The 25,592-nt window shown below is 31.8% G+C and overlaps 1 protein-coding gene across 1 annotated transcript; it reads left to right on the forward strand.

The window, feature by feature from the left end:
- The first annotated feature begins 221 nt into the window (after positions 1-221).
- On the forward strand, positions 222-10,119 carry LOC114265405 (uncharacterized). The gene is made up of 20 exons (XM_028206229.2): positions 222-507; positions 616-664; positions 1,362-1,549; positions 2,471-2,554; positions 2,687-2,821; positions 2,953-3,093; positions 3,185-3,298; positions 3,430-3,552; positions 3,788-3,922; positions 4,760-4,816; positions 4,970-5,053; positions 5,153-5,269; positions 6,230-6,304; positions 6,509-6,600; positions 6,674-6,791; positions 7,520-7,608; positions 7,702-7,792; positions 7,890-7,981; positions 9,098-9,429; positions 9,882-10,119. Exons 1-20 carry the CDS (start codon positions 478-480, stop codon positions 9,905-9,907), a joined length of 2,172 nt encoding a protein of 723 aa, XP_028062030.2. The 5' UTR covers positions 222-477; the 3' UTR covers positions 9,908-10,119.
- Positions 10,120-25,592: the final 15,473 nt, after the last annotated feature.

Below are 25,592 nucleotides of genomic sequence, written 5' to 3' on the forward strand. Positions count from 1 at the left end.
ATTCAATTTTCTCTCTACTTTTTGCACATCATTTCATAAAAAATTAAAAAGTCATCATAAACATATTAATTTTTTTGCGTCATATTTTAACAAAAAAATTAAAAAATTATTAAAAAAACATATTCCCAAACATGACTTTAATTATTCATTTAATAGAAAATAATTTCCCTAATTTTATTTTGTACACCCACTATAAAACTCAGCTCACTCTAGTTTTTAGCGTTCACACACTTACACACGGAGTCAACACGTGTGCACAAAACGCAAAATTATCCATCAAAACCCTAAAACCAGCGCCGTTTCTAAGCTGCTCCGTAAACGCACACTACTCCCACTATAAAACCCTAGGCCGCGATACCCATCTCTCCCTCTCATCCCAAAACCCTACTTTTTTTAGGGTTTTTGCAGAACCAGCTCTGCGGCAGCCAAAGCAATTCTTAGTTTTTCTTTGTCCTCCTCCTTATTAATCTTTCAGATATGGGCAAATCTAGCAAGAAATCCACCAAAGTAACACTCTTCTCTTGCTTTATGTATATATATACATGTGTATGTTGTTTGATGTATGTTTGTATGTGTATATACGTGTATGCTTATGATGTTTTTGATTTTGTGTAGGTCGATGCAGCTTCTGCTGTAGCGCAACCCGTCAAATCTGGGAAGAAAGGTTCGCTCTTTAGATAGCTTTTTGATTGATTTGTGTGTTTTTGTTTTAGTTCTTTGATAATTGTTTTAGGGTTTTGAATCTGTGTTGTGTGTGTATAAAAAAAGGTTGTGTTTTGAAGCTTTTTGATTGATTGTGCTTTTATGTTTTAGCTCGCTAATTGATTTCTGGGTTTTGAATTTGTATAAAGGCTCGTTCTTTTGAAGCTTTTTGATTGATTGTGTGTTTATGTTTTAGTTCGCTGGCAAAAATGATTTTGGGTACTGTTCTTGTGTTGTGTGTGAGTCTGTATAAAGGTTTGGTCTTTTGAAGCTTTTTGATTTTGATTTTGTGTTTACTTGTTAGTTCGTTTATAGATTGATTTTGTGTTGTGTGTATGTGTGTTTGTCTGTGTACAGGTTTGGTCTTTTGAAGGTTTTTAATTGATTGTGTTTATGTTTTAGTTCGCTGGTAAAAAATGCTTTTGGGTACTGAAATTGTGTTGTGTGTGAGTCTGTATAAAGGTTTGGTCTTTTGACGCTTTTCGATTTTGTGTTTACTTGTTAGTTCGTTTATAAATTGATTTTGTGTTGTGTGTGTGTGTGTGTGTGTGTGTACAGGTTTGGTCTTTTGAAGGTTTTTAATTGATTGTATGTTTGTGTTTTAGTTTGCTCGTAAATTGATTTTGGGTGTTGAATTTGTGATGTGTGTGTCTGTATAGGTAAGAGAGAAGCTGAAGAGGCGGTAGAGAAGATAGTGAGTGCCAAGAAGCAGAAGATAAACGTTGGGACAAAACAGGCTGTTGAGAAGAAGAAGAGCGAGGCTAAGACCGTGAAGAAGAAAATCAATAAGAAAGAAGAAACCAGTAGCTCAGAGGATGATTCTTCAGATTCTGAAGAAGAACAGAAGGTTTTGAGCAGTAACTCTTTTTTCTAGTTTCTGGAAACCTGCTTTTCATATCACTTGAATCATTTATAGATATAATTGATTTTGAAACCTTGCAAGTTTTAGTGGTCCTAAATAACTGATAATTTATTTGCAAGTTATTCTACCTTATCTAACTTTCTTTTTTCTTTTTTCCAAACATGTTAGTGCGTAAATTTTATTGGCTTCCTACTTTCTAGCAAAAAGTGGGAAGTTGTAAAAAAACCGTAGAAGGATATATATTTGAAACTCTATATTTTCTATATTTGAATTAATTATATATGTACCTATGTTAGAAGGGAAGATTAAATTTGTTTTATTTGAATGTTACCCAAGTCATTATAATGCTCTTATAAACTTAAAAATTACATTTTGGAATGTCAGTGGTGTGCATCGCCAATAGTGATGCAAAAAAATTGGCAACAGGAAGAGGAAAGAAACAATCATACATGTCTTAGCAATAGATATGTTGCTTTATATGTTTATATGTTTGATAGAGTAAAACTGGATTGATGATAATGCTCTGACATTTTTGCTTGTTCTCTTAAGTCATTGTTTGAAACTTGGAATTGGTAAGACAAAAAGAAAGAGGAAAGAATACTAGAAGAGAAACTGACAGGGCATAAGTTTGAAGCCAATGACTTTAAAAAAGTCAAAAAAGTGTTTGATGAATTGATGTTTTTTGGTGGATAGTACTTTCTCCACAGGTGAAATGTGTCTAGTCTGACTTGTGTTGTTGGCTGACTGGCTTATGCAGCTTGCGTTTTATGCCTGTTTTGAATATGTTATTGACATATTCACTTGAATTGTTATTTTATGATCTGTTGTTTTTTTGTGCTTTATTGTTTTATTGAGAACACGCAGCAAGTTCATGTATTGATGGTCATATTTTCCGTGAATTAACAGGTTAAGGTAGCGCCAAAGAAGGTAGTAATTCCTGTAAAGCCGCCCGTTGAAGAGTCTAGTAGTGATGATTCTTCATCGGATGAAGTGAGTACTGCAGTAAATTTTCATTGGATGTGATTGGCATTTACTTTATAATTTTTTAGTGCCTGTGCAAGCCTCAATTTTTTTTGTGTAGTTCTCTTAAAGACTTTCTGACCATGTGCTATTTTGTTTCAGGAGGAACCTGTCAAAGCTGTTCCTTTGAAGAAACAGCCAGTACTTGCTTCTAAAAATGGCACTGCAGCTGCCCCAGCTAAAAAGGACAAGGTGTTTGACAGTTCTGATTCTGAGGAAGAGAGTGATTCTGATGAAGTATGTACAAGGGTTACATTTACCTGTGTGGTTTCTGATATTAATTGGCCACTATTGTTAGTTCATTTAATTTTGTATTATATCAACAGTTTACTTTTAATTCTAAGTTTATCTTATATTTTTTTATATAGGATTCTAAAAGCAAGGTAGCTGTACCTGCAAAAAAAGTGCCTGTAGTTTCAGCTAAGAATGGTGCATTAGCAGCTCCAAAGAAAATAGACGAATCCAGTGATGATTCTGATTTGGATGAAAGTGACAGCACAGATGATGATGTAAGTTCAATGATGTTGGATTCTGATTGATGTTAGTCTTGTATGAGAGGTTTGTCTTCTTAGTTATTTATTATTATTATATTTTATTCAGAAAAAAAGAGCTCCCACTACTCAAGGGAAGGAGCCTGTTGCTGTCCCGCAAAAAGTGGAGGAAGTGGAGGACACGAGTGAGTCATGCACTGATGACTCGTCAGATGAGGAAGATGTGAGATTGAAAGTGTTGTTATTTCTATCTATAAGCATGAGAAACTATTTTATTTTGGAGAATCGTTTCTACTTGCTATTAGAATCAAAACTAATGTATTTACTGAGATACTAACAAAAGTAATTGATTAGGATAAGAAGACCTCCCAAGTCAAGAAGTTGCCGTCAACTGCTGGTAACAAAGTTTCTGTTCCGTTTGTCAAGAAGAAAGAGGAATCAAGTGATAGTTCAGAAGAATCCTCGGATGATGAAGATGTGAGTGTTGACTGCCTTTAAACTAAACAATAAAAATAAGTAGAGAGGGCGGATGATGAAGATTTGGCTGTCTACTGGCTTTATAATACTTGTCCAAGCAGAAGATAGTTTTGGGTGTGGGTGTAGTTGGGTTGACTGTGCTGTGTTGCTGTCACAAGAAGCATCATATTGTGTTCAATGTATCATTATCGGAGTGAAATTTCTGTTGTTATTTATGAATTGTTGGTGTATTCAGGATAACAAGGCAAAGGTAACTTCTCAAGCCAAGAAGTTGCCAACTTCTGGTTCAAAGAACGTTCCAGTGGTGGCTTCCAAGAAGGGAACTGAAACAAGTGACAGCTCTGAGGATTCTGAATCAGATGAAGATGAGGTGTGGTACTCTGGCCCTTCATTTTGTGGTTGAAATTCGTGCCACAATATTTGGTTACTAGATAGATGTGACAATGAATGGTATGGGAAATTATTAAAAAGCCATTGTTTGATAACAAAATAAACATAAATTTTATTTTATTTTATTTGTTATATCTTGATCCTTTAAATTGAAATTAATCCTAACCACCTGCATGTTAGCTTCTATATCAGAGTAAATGGGATACTTGACCCATCTCTTTGGGGATCTTTTTGATATATTTATGAGATTTAGAAGTTAGTCATTTATTTAAAACTTGAACCGAACTGCTTGGAATATTGTCTAGCACCTATGATGCAATGTGAAACTGATCTCTACCACTGAATGTTGGTCTCCTACTATCAAGTACAGTCACCGCCTTTAATATTTGTGAGGTCACCATTGCTACTTTGCCAGATTCAAACTCCAATTTTTTAGTTATCTATCGCTCTAAAGAATTTGATGCTTAAACCACTGTTAGTTCATCACGAGTTACTTGTGGGAAACATCCCGTCCCATCCATCATTTTCTCATTATTATTCTTGGCCTCTTATTTCATTTGGCTGTTTGCACTGAGAATTATCCCAAAATTTTGCATCATTTGTCAAAGAGCTGGAAGGCAAATTCTTATAAAACTACCCTTGATTGTGAGCACGTCTGAGTAATCAATTTTGGTAACGAAAGTGGGTGAGTATGTTAGGAAACCCGAGGCATTTATAAGGTGATGAATGCATAATAATTTGCTGACTGCTTCACTTTTGTTTTGTATTATCTTTTGATGTGTTGTACTATTGCTTATTTGAAACAATGAATTTGCAGGCCCCAGCAACCAAAGTTGTCTCGTTAAAAAGGCCATCTTCTGCAGCTGAAACAAAGGTATCCAAACTGGTATTTTTGTGCTGCGTGTAGTGCACAGAGCATATCATGGGAACGATGGGTGTTTTCAAAATTTCGATAGCATTTTGGATTTCTTTGGACGTTCTGGATACTATGTAAAAAAAATTCATTATCTTCTATTTGTAAATACAGAAGGCAGACAGTGATGATGATAGTGATGAAGATAGTGGCGATGAAAGCGATGAAGAGCCTCAAACAAAAAAAATGAAATCCCCGGTACAGAATATCATGAGCATTAAATATCAGCCACATGCTTCTGTAATCTTGCTTAATTAAATTGCATGGAACTGATCATATTGTGTGATATGCTGCCAGACCACTGTTGCACCAAAAGCTGGAAAGCAAAATGCAAAAGCTACAGAAGAAACTTCCAGCAGTGAGGAGGATGGTTCTGATGATGAGCCTACAACAAAGGCACAACCAGTAAAGAAGGTAGGAGAATCTTTGAAATTTTTGGGTTGATGATTGGATTTACATTTTGCATTCTGATAACATTTTGGTGTCATTTGATTCTGTTGTCAGTTTTTTGTATTTTTTTGAAGACTAGTTCTTTAAAAACAAAAGAAAAATAAAAACTTGTTTGGTTGACAAAAATGTTTTAAAGATAAAAGAAAACAAAAACAAAGAAACATGTTTAGTGAGTTGCCTGCAGTGGAGGTCGCCCTGATGTGGTGGTGGTTGCTATATAGTTGGTGAACAGAGTGTTGTTTGAGGTCATGGACTGTGACTGTCCAGTCGGCACCCAAGGGTGGCCCTAGATTGTTGTAGTGAACTGTTTGACGCCTTGAATGAATACGTTTACCCCTTATTTATTTATTTATTTTAGCTATTTTGATTTATTTTATTTATTTACTAAATATGAACATTATAAACTGAACAAGCCTAGGCTGCTACTTTTTCACAAGGGGTAAAGTGGTAAATTGTATTGCATTGTTCTAAATAATATGTTTATTTCAAGATATGGATTTTCCCTTAAAAATGTTGAAATTGTTCTGATTGTGTTGGCTGTTCTGGTTCTGTTGTGTCCTGTCTAGTTTATGGTTCTTGAGGCTTTGTTCTATTTTCTGTATCTATGCATTGAAAGATGAGATTAGATGAGTTGAGCTATTCTGATAATTAAACATCAAAACAGAATTGAGTTAATAATTTGAGTGTTGTATCACATCTAAAGTGGTTGCAATGCTGCCAACCTACCTTCTACCTCTCCCAAACACTACCCTAAAAGCATAAAGCCCTTGTACATTGGTTTGATCTTTTTATTTATGCTCACATATGTTTTTCAACCATCAACTGGGAACTTACAAGAGCTGTAGATTTATGAATACTCCTGTTCCGGGTGTCCCAAATTATAGTATCCTAGCCAAATTTTCCTGATTTTTCCTCACCAAACAGGTTAAAGATGTTGAAATGATTGACGCGACATCACCAAAGAGCAAAAAGGTTGATGCCAATTCTGTTAAAAAAGCTGTAAGCACTAAGAACTCTGTTTGGTATTGTTTTTGTTGTTTTCAGTTACTGTTTGGCAAATAAGTTATTTATTTCAGATTTTAGTTTGTATGATTTGAAGTCAGAAAGCAATAACCATATCAAATATACAATTTTCATGTATTCATTTTTTTATGAACTCTATGCCTATATGATTGAATGTGAAAATGTAATTTCTTTATGCAGCCCCAAACCCCAGTTACTCCCCAAGTTCAAGGTGGAGGATCAAAAACCTTGTTTGTTGGCAACCTGTCTTTCTCGGTTGAACAAGCTGATGTGTATGTATTGCTTACTGGAAATCTGGAATTCTAAACCCTAAGCTTATCTTCTGACATTTGGTTTTTACTTCAGGGAGAACTTTTTTAAAGATGCTGGTGAAGTTGTTGATGTTCGCTTTGCATCAGATGCTGAAGGAATGTTCAAGGGTTTTGGACATGTAGAATTTGCCACAGCAGAAGCTGCACAAGAGGTACATCTCATTCAAGTTAATATTTGGTTGAGTTCGTGTAAAGTTTATGTTAGCCTATGTCATGCTAGCTTTTTTCATTTTGTTCTCCCTCTGACGGGTGGAGTGTTGGTTATTTGTGCTGTTGGAGTAGATAATAGTAATTATGAGAATAGCAATAAATTGTTGGACAGTGGTGAAGAAATTTGTTGAATGATGATGAGGAGTTTCTCAATTTTTTGGGTCCACTGAAAGTTTCCTATCATATGATTTGTTGGAACTTTTGCTTCTAGTCTGTTTTGTACTAAAATATATGAATATTTCATTCGAAGTAAATAAAAATATATACTCTACATAACACAAATGTTAAGTGTAATGAGGATAGATTAACAGTCATAAATCTACGATGGTTGTTTGGTGCTCGTTGTAGGTGCTGCTCATAGCAATTTGTTGTTTTGGGGGAGTCTATGCGAGACTGTTTGGTACAACTTTTTATTACAACTTATTACACAGAAATAGCTTAAAGAAGTTGATTATCTGAAAGGTCGGTTAAGGGTTGCTTCTGGCTGTTTGCTGTTTGCTTGTCAGTTTTTAGCTTATACTAATTTACACCAAACAGATCTGATGCTAAGCTTTAATAAGATATACTTAGAAGAATGAGAATTCAAGATATTATACATAACCAACAGTGTCGGGTGAACTTTCTGGACTGGTAATGGTAGTTCTAAACACTATGCATGTCTTCATTGCAGGCTCTCAAGTTGGATGGTCAAGATTTGTTGGGTCGTAGCGTGAGACTTGATTTGGCGAAGGAAAGGGGTGCCTACACTCCATTTAGCGGGTATTACACACTTTCCTATCCATGTTTAAAGGTTTCTCAAGTATCACTGATTTAGGTTTAATTAATGTAAATTTTGATCCCCATAATTTGTAGAGAAAAGAGAGACTCGTATCAGAAGGGAGGGAAAGCTCAAGGACAAACCATTTTTGTCCGTGGTTTTGATATAAGTGGTGGAGAGGAACAGGTAATGTTTCGCAAGCAAATTTCTTCTAGCACTAGTGTTCCTTCTGTTTGTTGTTTTTCTATACCTGTTCTTATAATGCAACCTTCATGCATTGCAGATAAGGAGTGCTCTGCAAGAGCATTTTGGTACTTGTGGAGAGATGTCAAGGGTATCTGTTCCGACAGATCGCGGGACCGGACAACTTAAAGGGTATTTATCTAATATCATCACTATTCTCCTAATTTAAATTTTGTTGGATATGTTTCTTAAATGGCTAAGCTTTAAGAAGCTAGGATATTAGCAAGAGACTTGGATACTACAATGACAATTTTGATGGAAAAGGGTCACGACACTGCACAGTGGCAACAATAAATAAATAAATGTATTTTGTGTATGCTTGAAGATAATTGTTTTTTTACTTTACACATCTGTAGGGTTGATAAATAATGAATCAAACAGCTTGAGCTCGACTTGTGTTAGGTTCGTTAAAAGCTCGTTCAAGCTCAGTTCATTAAGTAAACAAGTCGAGCTTGAACACATTTTCAAGTTCGTTAAAGATTTCAAACCAAGCTTGAACAGTGAATTACTTGTTTGGCTCGTTAAAACTAAATAAAAATACCAAACTACTCGAGCTTGGCTCGATAAAGCCTCGTTTGAGATCGGCTTGAAAGTTTAACGAACAAAGCTTGAACAAATTTTGAAGCTTGTTAATGTTTTCAAATCAAGCTTGAACAATTAATCGTTTGGCTTGTTCGGTTCATTTATCACCCTTACACATCTGTTTGTAATTTATTATATCCAAATAATTATATATATATTGGTAAAAATTGTGAACAGAAGTTTGATTTTCTATTTTTAGTTAGCTCCACGCCACTCATACAAATTGAAAGCATTTTATAAAGCTTAATGATGAGATTAACATTATTCAAATCAAGCTTGAACAATTAATAGTTTGGCTTTTTCGGTTCGTTTATCACCCTTACACATCTGTTTGTAATTTATTATATCCAAATAGTTATATATATTGGTAAAAATTGTGAACACAAGTTTGATTTTCTATTTTTAGGTAGCTCCACACCACTCATACAAATTGAAAGCTTTTTATAAAGCTTAAAGCTTAATGATGAGATTAACATTATTTTGGGAAAGCTTCCATGATATTTACCATTACTCTATTACCACTTTTGACATAATAAAACAAATTGTGCAAATTACTTGTCATTCGAAGGTATTCTGACTTGGTTTTCCTCACCTGAGGTTTTGAATGGTGAATGCCTTGAGTGCTCTATATAAATGACTGCTTATCCTTCTCTCTTTTGCTTGCAGGATGGCTTACATCGATTTCACTGACAGTGATGCTTTTAACAAAGCTCTAGAACTCAGTGGATCTGACATTGAAGGTTATTCCTTGACGGTAGAGGAGGCAAAGCCAAGAGGAGATAGTCGTGATAGTGGTGGCAGAGGTGGTGGTCGGTTTGGTAGCCGAGGTGGTGGTGGTCGGTTTGGTGGTAGAGACAGTGGTGGTCGGTTTGGTGGTAGAGGTGACCGAGGTGGTGGCCGCAGTGGAGGTGGCCGGTTCGGAGGTGGAGGCCGATTTGGAGGTGGAGGTAGAGGACGTGGAACGCCCAACAAACCAAGCATGGCTACGCCTGGTACAGGTATGATTTTTTTCATTTATTATTATTATTATTATAAAGCTTCATTTGGCCAAACTATTTTTTGAACTTATTTTTGTCTTTTCTTAACTATCAACTAGGAGTCAAATTATTGCTACTTTTTAGGTTAGTTACTACTAATCATTTCTAAAAATTTAATTTTGAAAAAAAGTTCACTAATGAAAATAAGTCAAATTTTATCAAAAAAAGGCCTATAAAACTTTTTTTGTTGGTCTCATTTAATTTTTTTTTAAATTTGTAGGATTGTCTGGTTGAGACTAAGCTTAAGAAGTAAAGTTGTTTGAGTCACTTCAAAATAAAATTCACGACAAAAATAAGTTGAACTAAAAAAGCCAAAAAACCGACAAATAATTTCCCTTGTTTCCACCTCTTTTGTTTGGCATTGCCTAGTGTGATTTTCTCTTGCGGTTTCATATCTTTTGTGTCAACTGTAGGAAAGAAGACAACTTTTGATGATTAGGCTTTTTGCATGGAGGGAGGAATTTTGAAGAATGATAATTTTGGGGTTCCTCTAGTTTTGTTTTAGTTTTTGATTTATATGTTTATTATTATTTGTTTTTTGAGAGATCTAGTTGCTGCATGGTTTGACTTGAGACTGGAATTATATTTGTTTAAACTCTCGTGTTGAAAAATGAGACAATACTAAACATGGTGAGGACCTTGCATTGGTAAGTTGTTTACTGCACTAGGTATCTATACTACTTGGTATGTTTTTATTTGCTTCCTGATAATTTTCATATTTTATGTGACTGTCAAGATTTGGGCTGAAAACAAATCGAGCCGATTATGAGGTTGTTCAAACAGGGTTTGTGAAATTTGAGGAGTTTTGAAATGTGTTCATTCTTGGATTGTGAGTCAATCTTGAACGAGTTTAATGAGCTTCATACAAGTCAAGCTCTAATATGATTTTTTATAATGTATCAAGCTCTGATTTGTTGAGGATTCATTAGTTATATTGCTATGTCCACGAGGATGATGGACAGTTTTAATTAATTCTTTCTTGGTTAGTAGTGTTTGGCATTGCAAAATTTGTCAAAATATATTTTGTTTGGATGGTGGGAATCTAGAGAGGAATGAGAAACTCTTTGCTAGTGTCTCATTATTAGTTTAGATTTTATTAGCAAGAATTTTCTTTTGTCAATGCTTATTTGGTAAAAAATAATTCATTGGATTGAGTTGGTTTGGCTTCCTTTATTTCAAAGGGCGGTTAGATTCAGGTTTTAAGAAATTAGTAATTTTTTGTTTTGTTTAGTTTATAAATAAGGCACAAAGAGGTTGGATTGAATTGAACTAAACTAATCTGTTCACTATTTATATTATTAATTTTAGGGTTTGGATTAGGGAGGGAGGTAAGAAAAATCAATAAAATTGAACTGACTCATTGAAACTGACTGAAATTTTAGTTTTTGGTTTGTTTTTGTGAACATACAATTTGTGTCGGTTTTGAAATTTTTTTTGTCAATGTAAATTGAATTGACTAAATATTATATTTAAATATTTTTATATTATATTTTTATGAAAAATATTTATAGAGCAATTTTCATATATGTTTTTATTTATTTTCAATGTAAAATTTTGTAATCTATTATAAAATCTTTTAAAATTTTATGTGAATTTCTCTTCTATATCAAATTACTAAAATTGAACAGTGCGATCCGATTTGTCTTCGGGTACCCTAGTTTCCAAAAGAAGAAGCACCACCGGTTGTCGGCACTGACCAAATTAATCCTTACTCTGAAAAGGAGGTATGGGGGATTGTTTAACCTTGGGGACCTTATAGTAAAATCCCTATTAACGGGTGTGGGTTCAATCTGTATCAATGCATCATTGCACATGGCCCGGTCTCTTATCTCGGTAGATTACCGTCAACTTGTCCCGTGGTTGGAGGTTTTAACTTACATTTCTCTTCCTTACCACCATACTGGAAAGTCAAGCTCATTTGCAACCGGAGAGAGATTCGGAATTGGGAAAAAAAAGGGGTGTTCAGCTTCCCGTTCTTCAGAAATAAATGGAAGATTAGATTGATAGAAATTGTTAGAGGCCTGAGAGTTCTGCTAGGTAGCAAAATGCCTTAAAGCAAGCCGGGGAATTGGCTAAGTGGTTCAACTATCCTACATCTCGCCTGTTCATTTAACATACGGTCTGTATCGATTTTTCAATTATAAAAATTGAAAGGATGGGTTACTTTGGATTACTTGAAGTTGGTTATCAAGTTGAACGGATTAGTAGGCCTCTTATATTTGTGTACAAAATTGAGACGATCAAACATTGGTAGTTATATATTTTATGTTTGTTTTAACAACATATAAGTTTATGAATAGTTATTCATTTTTTGTTGTACATGTGATTTAAACATATATTTAGTAATGTTTTTTGTTGTACATGTGATTTAAACATATATTTAGTAATGTTTGATCATTTTAATTCTTTAAAATCAATATTGCATTCAATCAATTCAAAAATATGAACGGTTTAAATTTGCTATATCAACTGGTAATTTGAGAAAATTGTATTATGTTTAGGAGGCTTTTTACATTGGTACTTTCTAATTTTATTTTGAAAGAATTATAGAAAAAATATTTAGATTTGACACTTATCTTAAACATTTAATTTATTTTCAATTTGAACTATTTATCTTTTTTTGTTAATTAATAAAATTTAATAATAAAATTATGTTGAGTTTAATGACTAACATACAATTTGTTAATTGATTTTAGTTAATAAAAATAGCCAAATAGTTTAGATTAAAAATAAATAAAAAGATTAGGAATTAAATTGATAAAATTTAAAATTTATTTCATTATAAGAGTCAAAGTGTAATATTTATTTTAAAATTAGTTGTTGGGCAAGTGCGTTACACGTGGCGCATAATTTTTTATCAACTGTTAATATTGTAATTATGTGTCTCTTAAATTAAAATGGGATATGTATACAAAGTATGAAGACTGTATGGATAAATTGATTTATATTCAAAGTACAACTAATTAAGTAAGAAATAAATGTATATTCGGTTGAAAATTTTAAATGATAAATGAAAATTTTTATAAATGTAAATATTAATTTATAGTTAGATTGTTGAGATCACAATCTTATTTTAAATAATAAACAATAAGCAAATATTTTAAATGTATAGTATTATAAAAATATTTTTCTATCAATTTTTCACTTCAATTTTTCATAATCCGTATATGTAATATACTTGAAGGTGTAAAATTAATTGTATAATTACACAATTTTGTTTAATAGCTCATCTCATAATACAAATTCATTGAATCCACTATCGTATATTATTTGCACACTATTGTTGTAAGAATGCATTAATATCAATATATATTATATTTTTATATATTAAGAGTTATTGAGTCTCGTTTCTTGTACTCCAAATATCTTGCATGATGAAAAATATAACATTAATCATTAATATATTTTCATTTACATAGAAAACGTGGAATAGTTTTTTTAAGAAATTGGAATGATATTGTGACTTAATTTTTCGTTCGATTTAGGAATTTCATAATTATTTTCACGCTTTTTTATGGATTCATACTTATAAGTATTTATAGGGTCACTTTTATGAAACTGTCAAATTACATAATTTATTATGGCATCTGTAAGTAATCAGCATATAACAAAAATTGATCAAAATTTTTTATTTGATGTACTCACTTTCTGTATTATTGAGTGCTACGATACTGTTTGGGCATCATTTATTTTTTCCTTGTAGTTTAACTAAAATATGTGTGACATACATTGTTTTTCTTGAATTTCATAACAGATAGGACAATTCATAGTTTAGCTCGTCTAATTTCGTTTGGAGAGCATGTTGCAATAGACCTTTTGTAATTTTTGTTTTACCATATTCTTGTTCACCATTATAACTCATTGTAATAACAATATTTTGATGAATAAGAGTTTGAGCCGATATCATATTGTTATGAACTTCAAAATCTATTTTCCTTCAATAATGTGATTTTTTTTTTGGAGGGGAAAACCAAGTACAATTATTATTCTGACGGAAGTATTTTACAAAATCTTGATTTATTACTTGTTTGTATGACATATATATATATATATATATATATATATATGTGGCATGAACTTTTTGGGCTAAAATATCCACACACTCAAAAAAAAAAAGAAAAAAAAAGAGATTAGAAGTAATAAGATAAAATGTCACATTCAAACCATACTCATTTTATTTTTTCTTTGACAAAAGTCAAAAAATTCAAAAAGTCCATCTCAAATGAGGCTTTTTAGCCCCAAACAAAATAGCCAAAAAGCCAATTCACATCCCAAACGAAAGCATATGTATTGAACATAATTTGATAGGAGAATAATACACAACTTAACAAGTTTTTCCTAACAATTATAACTATATTACTAAAACAATACATTCTAGAAAATTAAAGTATCCGATAATAATATAGCATTATAGATTGACAATGTATGAATATAGTAACATATATAAATTTACATTTCTATTTTTTATATTCTTTTTTTGTTATGTGTTTTTTTTATGTATATTTATATATATAGACATTAAAGTAATATGTGAAATCTTTTCTAACAATATAATACATGTAACAATGAGAAATTAATTATTCATAATTAAATAGTTGGTCATAATGTAGAGGTTTAGCATTATATGTTTGTGTGTATACCATCTTTTAGTTAGATTATTAAATTCGCATAAAAACTAAAAGGAATTTGTGAATAATTTGTATAAAATTAGAGATTAATGAAGAATTTTTTAAAAAAAGATAAGTTTATAGTGTTTAGTTTGGCTTGTTTTTTCAAGTTTTTGTTTCCAATTTTTTGGTTTTCATATTTTTTTGTCTTTGACACTTTTTTTAATAACCTTTTTATTTTCTTTTTATATTCATTTAATTTAATATATATATTTTATTTTATTGTTAGATTTAGATTCACTTAATTTAAATACACTTAAAAAATAATTCATATGTATTCTTTTTAGGAAAAAAATTATTAATATTAAATAGTAGTAGTAGTAGCAGCAGCAGTAGTGGTAATAATAATAATGATAATAATAAATTAGTACGGGTTTGAATTTATAATTTTTTTTACCAATATTTTACTTTTTAATTCTATTTAGATTACTAGATATTAGATTTTCGTGTAAAAATATAATTTAAATATAAAATGTGAAGAATTTATAATATTTTTAATTATCAAAACTGAGAAAATATGAAAAATCAAAAATTAAAAAATATATTTAAAAAAATCACACTAACGAAAGGGGTCTTATTTAAAATTTTGATATCATACATTGGGTTATTAAAATATCATGTAAAATATTACAATTCATAAAATATAATTTAAACAAAAGAAAATATATGAAAATAACCTGCGAAATTTTAAGATGCAGTGCAAATCTCTGGTTTAAAAATGCTTTCGCTTTTCTCTGTTTAGATTCAAACGAATGCATATAACTTTAGATTCAATCAAAATTATTCACAATGATTTGATCTATAACGGACAATTGTAAATATTATGTATATCAGTATATAAACAGATATAAGAAAAAAAAAAGGAGTAATTATTTTTTATTCTTCAATTATCATCAATATAAAAAATAAGGAGATGTTTTTTTTATTATTATTATAAGAAGAGAGACCGTTTGTTTATATTTATATAGGACTCTTGAAAGCAGATATATTATTTTTGAGTGTTCAATTTTAAAAATAAAAAGATAGATAGTTTATATAAAACTCTTCATAACTTTTAGAAAATATAATAGATTTGAAAGGGTAAAATTAAGATTTTAAAAAAACAAAAAAACATGATAAGTCAGTTATTCACACTTTTATAATAATTGTAGATTATGCATTTTATTTTGAGTTAATTATCTAAAAGTCCTATTTACAAATGTTATGGTAACTTAGGTCCTATCTAAGATTTTTTTGAACCAATAAGTCCTATTTAGTAAAACTGAGAATATTATTAGTTTTTTTTTCTCCAATTTTTAAAATTAGGAACATTATTAATTTTGTATAGTAATGTTCAAGATAATTGTTTCACTAATTGATAAAAAAAAAAAATAGAGTATGAGATAAAACATTTTTTTCCTCCTACTTATTGGTTTGATTCAACTATCTAATAAAACCGAGAAGATTATCAGTTTTTGCCAGTTTTAAAACTGAGAACATTAATAGTTTTTTCATTTTTAATTTTTTTTTCAATTTTACACATAAATGTTCCATCATCATAATCTTTTATAGACACAAAATTTTCAGTTTTGAACAAAAATTAATTTAGTTTTTTCAAATTTTTCAAAAAAAAAGCACAAGTTTTTTTTTTCCAATTTGAAAGTTGATGTTTTAAAAATTTGAAAATCAAAATAAATGTTAAATCATCATATTCTGTAACACCCCAAAATTTTGGAACATCAAGGGAAATTAAATAAACAAAATGACTTAATAAACTAAAAAGTTGACATTAAGGGTGTAATAATGGCCTGGCCCGGCCCAGCCTGACCCATTCGAGCTTTGTGGGCTCGCGATTTTTTAGCGGGCCGGGCCGGGCCGAACCATGGGCTAAAATGTGGGGCCGAGACCCAAGTCCAAGCCCACTCATAATAGGGCCTGGGCTCGGGCCTTGGCCGCGGGCCTAGGTTCGGGCCTTGGCCTGGGAGCCGAGCCTAGTCAGGTTTTTTTTTTTTAATAATAGAAATAAAAAATTTTAAAAAAAAATTATACTAAAGTATTTTAATTTTGATTAATGAGATATTTTGTTTGGTTATGTAATGTTTTATAGTGATATTTAAATTTAATTATATATGACTTATGTTTTTTTAATTGTGAACTTATAACTAAAAAAGTATGCAATTATGTAATTTTTTTTCTTTCAAAATGAATAATTTTATATATATGAAATTGAAACTTTCAATATTACAATATTAAATTATTTATATAACATTTATTGAATGAATAATTTTTATTTCAAAATGAAACAAAATATTACAAAAATTGATATTATTAAATAAATTAGGTGTAGATTACTGATGATGGTATAGCAATTGCATCACTATAGGTCAAGTACATCCCAACTAGGTTGGCACCTACTAGCCTACCAATCATTTGCATTATACTCCACATCAATAATCTAATACAAAAAAAAAAAAAAAAAAAAACCAAGAAAAAAACGAAATGAAATGAAATGGTAAAAAATAAATTGTTAATCAATCATCGGAGGAGACAGACATTTCAGCCGCATTGCCTGATGATATGTCATCCAAATCATATTGAATTTGCTCATTTTCACTAAAATTTTGTCTTCTTGTAAGCGCGTGCATATGATCCCTGGATATCATCAATGCCTCAACCATTTTGGGTGAAAAGCATGCTCCTGTAGTCACTCAGCACCCGTCCATCTGCACTAAAAGTTGTTTTTGAAGCAACTGTAGAAATAGGAATGGTTAGTATATCACGAGCCATCTGTGAAAGCACAGGCCACATAGATTCATTTTGTTTCCACAATTCCAAAATGTCAAAATTATCGGAATCATCCACTGACGGGCTTTCCAAATAACGTTGCAGTTCAGAACTACTTACACTTGTATGTTGAGATATTCTTCTATTTTTTTATTGCTGTGAAAATATTTAATCTCCCGTCTCGAGATTGTTGGACTGCTAGTGTAGTGTGTGTAGGTGTATTTATAGATGCAGATGCAGCTGCAGCTGCCCTGTATTCTTGAAATAATCTGTTGCATGTTTGCATAATAGGGGAAAATTGTATTTGATCATCGAAAATACGCTCTAAAAATTCTTGTAAACTAACTTCTTTACACCTAGGATCAATTGTTATAGCTAAACCTAATAGATGAGGCAAATGATGAAAATATTTATCAAATTTTTCTTTGATTGAAGTAATAATAGTTACATAAAGTTCATTACCCATATATGTTATGAAAACTTTAATTATTTCTGCTAGCATACGTAAAACAAATGGTGAAGTATGAAACTTTTAAAAAATCTTTATACAAAGCTACTTGGCGCCAATTAAGTTCAGTGGGTGTCAGTACTCCTTCTATTGATGTTGTTGCAAAAAATAAATATATTGCTTTTCTTTGTTTACAAGTTATTTTTAACATATTATATGTTGAATTCCATCTACTATCTACATCTAAAATTAATTTTTTAAATGACATATTTTCTCGTTGAAATTTTTTTCTATATTCTGAAATTCGATTACCATAAGACATAATAGTAACAACTGCAATTTTTTATTACAAGTACAAAAGTTTCGTATACATGCATAGCTTCTTTAACAATCAAATTTAAAATATGGGCACAACAACGAACATGAAATAAATCACCATCAACAAGTTATTGTAAAGTTGATTTTAAATGGGTTACAGTTTGATTATAATATGATACATTATCTAAACTAATCGTAAATATTTTATTTTGTAAAGCTCACTCATATAATACATTTCTTATTTCTACTCTAAGCGAATGAGCAGTGTATGGAAGTTCAATTAATTTAAATGAAATAATTTTTTTATTTAATTTTCAATCATTATCAATAAAATGTGCAGTGATACATTGATATTCAAAACTATTATTTGACCACAGATCAGATGTTAAACAAACTCTTCCATTCAAATTTTTAAAGATATCAAATAATTCACTTTTAATATCCTCAAATTTTTTTAAAATCCTGTTTCTAGTAGTATTTCTTGAAAAACTTTGATATTGCAGTGCAAAACTTTCGTGAATCATTTCAGTAAAATCAGGACATTTACTAGTACTAAAATGTTATTCTTTTTTAATAATATAATCAATTACAAAATTTTGTGCACGTATGGGATCAAATGAAAATATTTGCAAATTACCAGTTGATAAAGCCCCTAATTGCATTTGACTTCGAATATCAGGTTGTTTACTTTGTAAATGTTTGTCAGAATGCCTTTTTAAATGACTAGTACCCCCTGCAGATGTAGCACTAAGTAAACGTGCACAATATTTACATTTTGCTTTAAATGTAATTGTGCCATCAGGATTATTTATAGATATTTTTTCAAAATGTTCCCAAACACTACTACTTCTGCTCCTAGATGATGATGCAACTGTTGGAACAAGGATATTAGAAGGAGAATCAACATATTCATGTGGTGTAGTACATGTATCAACATCGACATAAACATTAGGCATATTAGGATCCATAGTAATGCAAGTAAAACAATATATAAGAATTAATAATTAATTTAAATAATGTGTAAATTCAATCAGTAAAAAATAATAATTAAAATATGTGCACAAATTTAATTAAACTAATTAATGTTACTGATTGGTGAATGCGATATAGAAATTTTCTTCTTTTGTTAAAAGTTTCTTGTTGCACAATTGCAATAGCCACTTAGGAATGACACTTCAAAATTAATTGAGAGTTGAGAGAGTTGGAGAGAAAGAGAGAGAGAGAATGATTTGTTGTGAAATATATTTTGAAAACTAAAATATATTTATACTAGTTTAAAATCTATCCGTTTGAATTATTATGACCGTTTTATATGCATCCGTTTGAGTTTGCAACGGCTCAAAATTGAGGCTAGGCTAGGAAATGGTTGCCTCCTTCTCGAGCAACCATTTGGACGGTGCTCTTTGGCCAGTGGGAGCCATCACGGGTCTCATTTTGCTAATCGGAACCGTTCAGTGTGTACAACTCGTCGAGTATTATATGTTCGTAAAAAATCACGTTGATCGGATATCTATAACTATCTGATCGGATTAGTTTTTTTTGTAAACCATTAATTGTAACACCATGCATTTTTATACCAAATTGATTTGATCATGTAGTTAGCGATATCCGATTAACGTGATTTTTTACAGACATATAGTAATGGAAGAGTTCTACACATTGACGGTTCAGATTATCAAAATAGGACTCGTAGTGAGCCTCCACAAGCCCAGTATTACCTTCCAACTTAGTATATATATATATATATATATATATATTTTTTTTTTTTTCTTTCACGTGAACTTAGGACCTTAGGTATACTTTCCCATATATATTATTAGATGCATTTTCCCACTGTCCCAGCCACACACACAGACTGTGCTGTTGTGCACACAGTGATACATCATATCATCATTTTCTATTAAATAATTCATAATTTGATTTTAATTTAATAAATTTTTATTAATTTTTGTTTTATTTTTAAATTATTAATGTTATTTATTTAATTATATTATTTTTTATTTAATTTTTTTATTTTTTATGTTTTTATTTTTATAAGATCAATCTTTTTATTTATTTAATTTTTTTATTTTTATAAGATCAATCTTTTTATTTTTATAAGATCAATCTTTTTATTTTTTTATTTTTATATAAGATCAATTATTTTATTATTTCATTTTTATAAGATCAATCTTTTTATTTTTTATTTTTAATTATTTAACTATTGTAAGTTGTTTTTTATTTTTATTTTTTGAAATTTGCCGGGCTGGGGCGGGCCGCCCGTAGGGCCTGAATTTTTTTGGGCCTGGTCGGGCTAACGGGTCGGGCCCCAAAATGGAAGTCCCCGGCCCAAGGTACTGGGCTGGGCTCGGGCCCGGGCTTAATCGAACCGAAACAGGCTGGGTCCGCCACGGGCTTCGGGCCACCCACGGGCCTTGCGCCATTTTTACACCCCTAGTTGACATCTTAATAGGACATTCCAACTCTTATACATAACCAAAGGTTCAAATAATATTAAATAAAAACTTAAAATTATCTAAATACAACACCAAATGAAATTATTAAGTCCTTAATAGCTAATACATAAGATAATAAAAGTTATTCGACTCTAGTCATGGTTTCAAGTCAGCTAAGGCTCTATGTTAGCGTCAACTCCATTTCAGATTCAATTATTTCCTCGCCAAAACCTGGCATAAAACGCCAAGGTAACAAAAATATATGCCATGAGTTTTGCAACACAGTAAAAAAACATAACCAACCTATCATTCTTTTTAAGAGAAAAATAATGAGATTATAAACATGAGATAACAATATAATTGTAAACAGAAATTACAACCATTAAAATAATTTCAATAATTTTAATAAATTATGTGACACTCAAAATCTCACCAAAGAGATTTAACTTACCAATCACTAAGTATGACAACAATTAATTTAAAACCCCCTTTAGTCAAATATTCAAGTGTTACCAACCATAACTACCAGGGATGCCCATGTCCGGAGTTATATACCCAAGTAGTGGCATCCATGGTCTGCCCCAAGGAAACGATCTGCCAGGGGTACGTAACCTCCCTGTATGTCACCTGCACATCCACCCTTATTCTAAAATCGAACACCGAAAATGGTTCAAATAAGTCTCGTGCCATCTTAGGGTTTCGCGACACAATTTACGTGAGAATTTTCAAAACCAAGTCTCACCCTGAACAACCGGTATTAACTATCAACCCTTAATTTCATACACTCTTTAAAATCAGGATTCACCCTGAACAACTGGTATTAACCATCAACCGTTAATTTCGTACACTTCGTTGATCATTTTAATTAATTTTCTTACTAATCACTAATAATTACAAATTAGATCACAATCGATATTATACCATTTCAATATAATTTTTAACAGAAAATATCAACACATACGTTCTACAACAAGCCATCAATGTGTATAAATTATTGTGAACAATTTAATCAAGTCATGGTGTGATATAATAATTTTAAATACTAAAATAAATCACAACACACATGCATGGACTACTAATTTACAAGATTCAATTAAATAGACTAGCACAATATTAATTTTTGGTCATAATAAATGGTTGAACTAGTAATCTTGATTCTTTATCATTTTGTCCAGAATTTTCAGAACATAATTTTCATAGTTAAAATTATAAATAAATTATTTATATAACTCTAAAATTCATGTAACTATATGGGATATTCAACAAACATGTTACGCTCATTTTTCAGAAAGAATTTCCCAAAAATAAGTTATAAAGAATTTGGTAAAATTTCAAGAAATTTCATGACACAGATTTGTTACATTTTCTTAAAATAATATCACCTTAAATTTATAAATCAATTCTATAATCTAAAAATTTATTATGAAACTAGACTTCCCATATTTCATTTTTTATTTAGAAAATACCAGATTTGGTTTAATATAGGATATTTAATGATTTTTCCAATATGCCGTAAAATTTGTCTACAGTTTCAGATCTAATTAAAATTTCATATAAGTTTTTAAAAAACTAGAATAATTGTTACAAAAATTCCTAGATTAACTAGACATTATTCTTAACAACTTTGTAGAAGAAACAATCTCAAAATTTTGAGCATAAAATTGTCTAAAAATTTGTACAAGTTTCTGGTAGATTTAAGAGTTATATAATCAAACCAAATAAAATCTTCAATCATCTCTTTAATGGCACAAACTACACATGCAATTCTAATTCCAAAATTATACAATGATTTTAAGGCTACTAATATAAAAGTAACATTCAAATATTTAATATACAAATCACAAATTTACATACAACTATAAACAAGATTTTATCTAAATTTTTAGTTATTTTAACATATGAACACAAATCTAAAAATTTAACAATTAAAAAGAATGAGAGGGTTAAGAGAGTTTTCATACTATGTTAGGTTGCTAACGACTTATCGTCCGAATTTGATTTATGATTATGATCGTAAGATATGACTGTCCTGGCTCCATGATCGTCTTGCTGAAATTTCACTTCAATCGGATGCAATCTCACCGTTGATCTTCCATTGACTTCAGGGATGACCAGCCTTAGGTTTTTCGACGTGTAGAACCACTCGAATAACCCAAATGTACTAGGATGCACCGTAGCACCATGAGCAGATAAACGCTGGACAAAATTCAGTTCATCTTCTCCCAATAGCCGCAACATGCCTGAACAGAAAGACCCAGAAATTTAGTTTCAATGCCACCCGTTCAAATACTTGTATCTTCTTCATCGTTACTCCGTTTTACCTTATTGTTATGTCATTAGATTTACCTCACGGCCTAGTTTTTGGTTCACTACTCACACGCCTTGCTCCGTCTCTTTTTGCATGCCATCGAATCTCTAAAATTTAACCAAAAATAAGATTTTTGCCTCCCGTCTCAGACTTTTCTTCGAACCATCTTTCGGACTCCATAACTTTCTTAATTCTTAACAGTTTTGCTTCATTCTTTCGCCAATCTCTTCAACTTACTTTGTACTTCATCTTACGTGACCTATTTTTCTCACTTCTTTTCGGATGGGATGGTTTTGTCATGCCGAAATTAAGCCGAAAACCAACTTTTATAATTCAAAATAAACTTCTCTAACTTTGTTTCTTTCTCCTCCATCTTCCTTCTTCTTCTCTTTCTTCACCTATAACACATTGTGAATGGTGGTTCTAGATTATAATGAAATTAGGTGATTGTGGTGGCGGCGGTTCGACGGTGTGATGGTGGTGGAGAAGTTCGCGGATTGGTGGTTCGGGTGGTGATAGTATGGATTAAGGTAGTGGCTATGAAGGTCGGCAGGAGAAGGAAGAACAAAGATAAAGAAGGAGAAAGAGAGTTTTGAGAATGAGAGGTGGAGAGAGAGAGAGAGAGAGAGAGAGAGAGAGAGATATGAAACTGGAAGAGAAGCAAAAGATGCAGAAATGTGAGGAAAAGTTGGGCTCAATTTATGGAAAAAAAATGAGGAAGAGTAAAAGAAAATGAAAAGAAATTAAAAGAATGGGATAAAAGGAAATGGAACACTTGGTAGTACTGCATGCCCACCACATTTTCTTTTGATACAGAAAATGATTGCACGTGGAAGGTGGGAAACGAGAAAACGAGGGGAGCAAACCCATGGTTTTTTATTGGGTTTTAGTAACGAAAATATTACGTTCTAGTGTAATTTGATTACAAAAAAATATAGAGAAAAATATAATAAAAATATCATGAGGTTCAGATATTAATATTGAGTAATAATATAAAGTCAAAAATATTTTATTTTATTTTATTTTATTTTGAATAAATTTTCAGTATAAAAATATACAGACTATTAAATTTAAAATATTGTGAATAATTATTTACAAAAATTTAAAAAAATATATATATATATATATATATTATTTTTGTTATATAAAAATACGGGGTTTCACATGTTCCTTTATATATAATCATAAATGATGAATAACCATTGTTTGAACGGCAATTTCGACTATTAAAAATTTAATGGGGACTTGAAGTTCCAAAAAATCTTGTTAGGACTTAATGGGACATAAGTTCATAAATTAAAACTTGTGTATAAACACCCATTTTATTTATTTATTTATTTATTTATTCTTGATGAAATTTTCATTTACTCTAGTGACAAGATTGTTTTTCTATGTTGAAAGATATTTGTTGTTTACGTATATTCTTTCATTCCCTATATGAGAGGGTAATTTATGTGGATAAATTGTGTCGAGCTAAGGGACGGGCTATGGGCCGAAGTAAGAGCTTGGATAGCTTGGTCTTGGGCCAGGCAGACACCAAGCCAGTCAGATGTGTCACCGGGGCCTGGACCTAGCTGTCTAGAGGAAATCTTGTAGCGGATCAAGGTGATACCAGTGAAGGGGGCTGAGCTAAGTTTAGCTCGGCAGAGCGCCATCTTGGTTAAGGTTATCACAGCTCTGCTGAGGGAAGAGTAGAGCCAAAATTAGTTCGGTTGACCGTATCGCCAACCGAGGTAAAGGGTTTAAACCATCTCACTTAGTTGGCAATGAGTAGGGTGCTACCAAGATAGGCATTATCCTTGGGAGAGTGATTCCTAGTAAGACTCTACTAAGGAGAGTATGAGTCCTACTAGGATTGTGCTAGGTGGAATCTATAAAAGCTCACAACTACACCTATTTCCAGGTATTGCAATTCTTACTCTAAAATATGCAAAGCTTATTGTCTATCGTTTACTCACTGACTTAGGCATCAGAGGGGTTTCTGACACACACCGACATCCTAGCTCACATGTGTTTTCAGGTAGCAAAGTGTAGATGTCCCCGAACGCCCCGGGAGGGTGAGTCCTGTTCTGTTCATATTGGGCTCGCTACAGTTCAGGACTCTCAAATTGCCACGGTTCTTAATCTGAACCAAAGAGTCCAAATCCGGCAAATCGTTTTGGAAAACAGATTTGTAGAAAAGAAGTGCCAAACATGGACTGCTTCGCCAGATATAGAGTCGCCACCTAAATATTTTATTTTGGGAAATTTAGGAAACCCTGACTCGTTTGCCTAAGGCCATGTGTCCGTCATCACCAAAGTTGCCTCGGCTCGGGAACTTGGGTACGATTGGGGAAGGTCATTTCGTGAGCACCCCCGCTCACCCGATCAAAGATCGGCCTCTACTAACCATGTTATCTAGTTTTGAAAACATTGTGTGTTCTTATTCCGGTTATTAGCCTAGATTTACTATGTGATGCGCACAACATACAAGTATAGACCAAATCACCTAAATTGGAACAAAACATTTCGTGTTTGTTTTGAAAATAGTTTGTTACTCGCAAGTAGGCTAAAATGCAGATTTTGCCACCCTCAAGTGGGCTTTAGAAAAGATGGTTTTGCCACTATCTAGTGGGCTTAAAATTCACAGTTTTAATGCGTTATCCCAATTTAAGCAATTCGACCTCCATCCACAGGCATTCAAGCAGTTACATCACATAAGCAGCTAGCCTCATGGTAATCATGCAATTATGGCAACACTCACACGCATGCGGCATGCTAAAACATAAAAGCTCACCTAGTACTCCAAGCCAAAACAGAAACCAGTTAGTAATCACATGCATGATCCTAGTTCATATTTGAAATGGCTAATGCAACACATGCAAAGATGCAATCCAAACAGGCTCGGCTATCCTAAACATGGCATGTGAAATGCTGCAACTAACAAATACTCAATTTGGAATTGAAATACGAGTGCAGTTAGCATGATGTACCGAGCCTGGTGCATGTAAGACAAATGTATGGATGCACGCATGCTAAGCATAAGGTATGCTAATTTAAATATGCCCTAGTCTACCATCATAAGCTGGTAAATAAAAGGGAAGAAAGACGTGGGGTTGGAAGACATACACACACTCGCGCACACTTATTACACAATTGCCCTCACTCAAAGGGTCCGAATAAATATTACAGTTCGAATAATAAAC

Source organism: Camellia sinensis, chromosome 11, assembly GCF_055761805.1.
Source record: "Camellia sinensis isolate YWXY chromosome 11, ASM5576180v1, whole genome shotgun sequence".
Lineage (NCBI taxonomy): Eukaryota > Viridiplantae > Streptophyta > Magnoliopsida > Ericales > Theaceae > Camellia > Camellia sinensis.

Excerpts from the sequence above, each read along its gene's own strand:
- LOC114265405 (XM_028206229.2), top strand. The coding sequence starts at position 478 with ATGGGCAAATCTAGCAAGAAATCCACCAAA. Across the intron at positions 3,923-4,759 it reads CTGAATCAGATGAAGATGAG|GCCCCAGCAACCAAAGTTGT; the intron begins GTGTGGTACTCT and ends ATGAATTTGCAG. Across the intron at positions 6,792-7,519 it reads CAGCAGAAGCTGCACAAGAG|GCTCTCAAGTTGGATGGTCA; the intron begins GTACATCTCATT and ends TCTTCATTGCAG.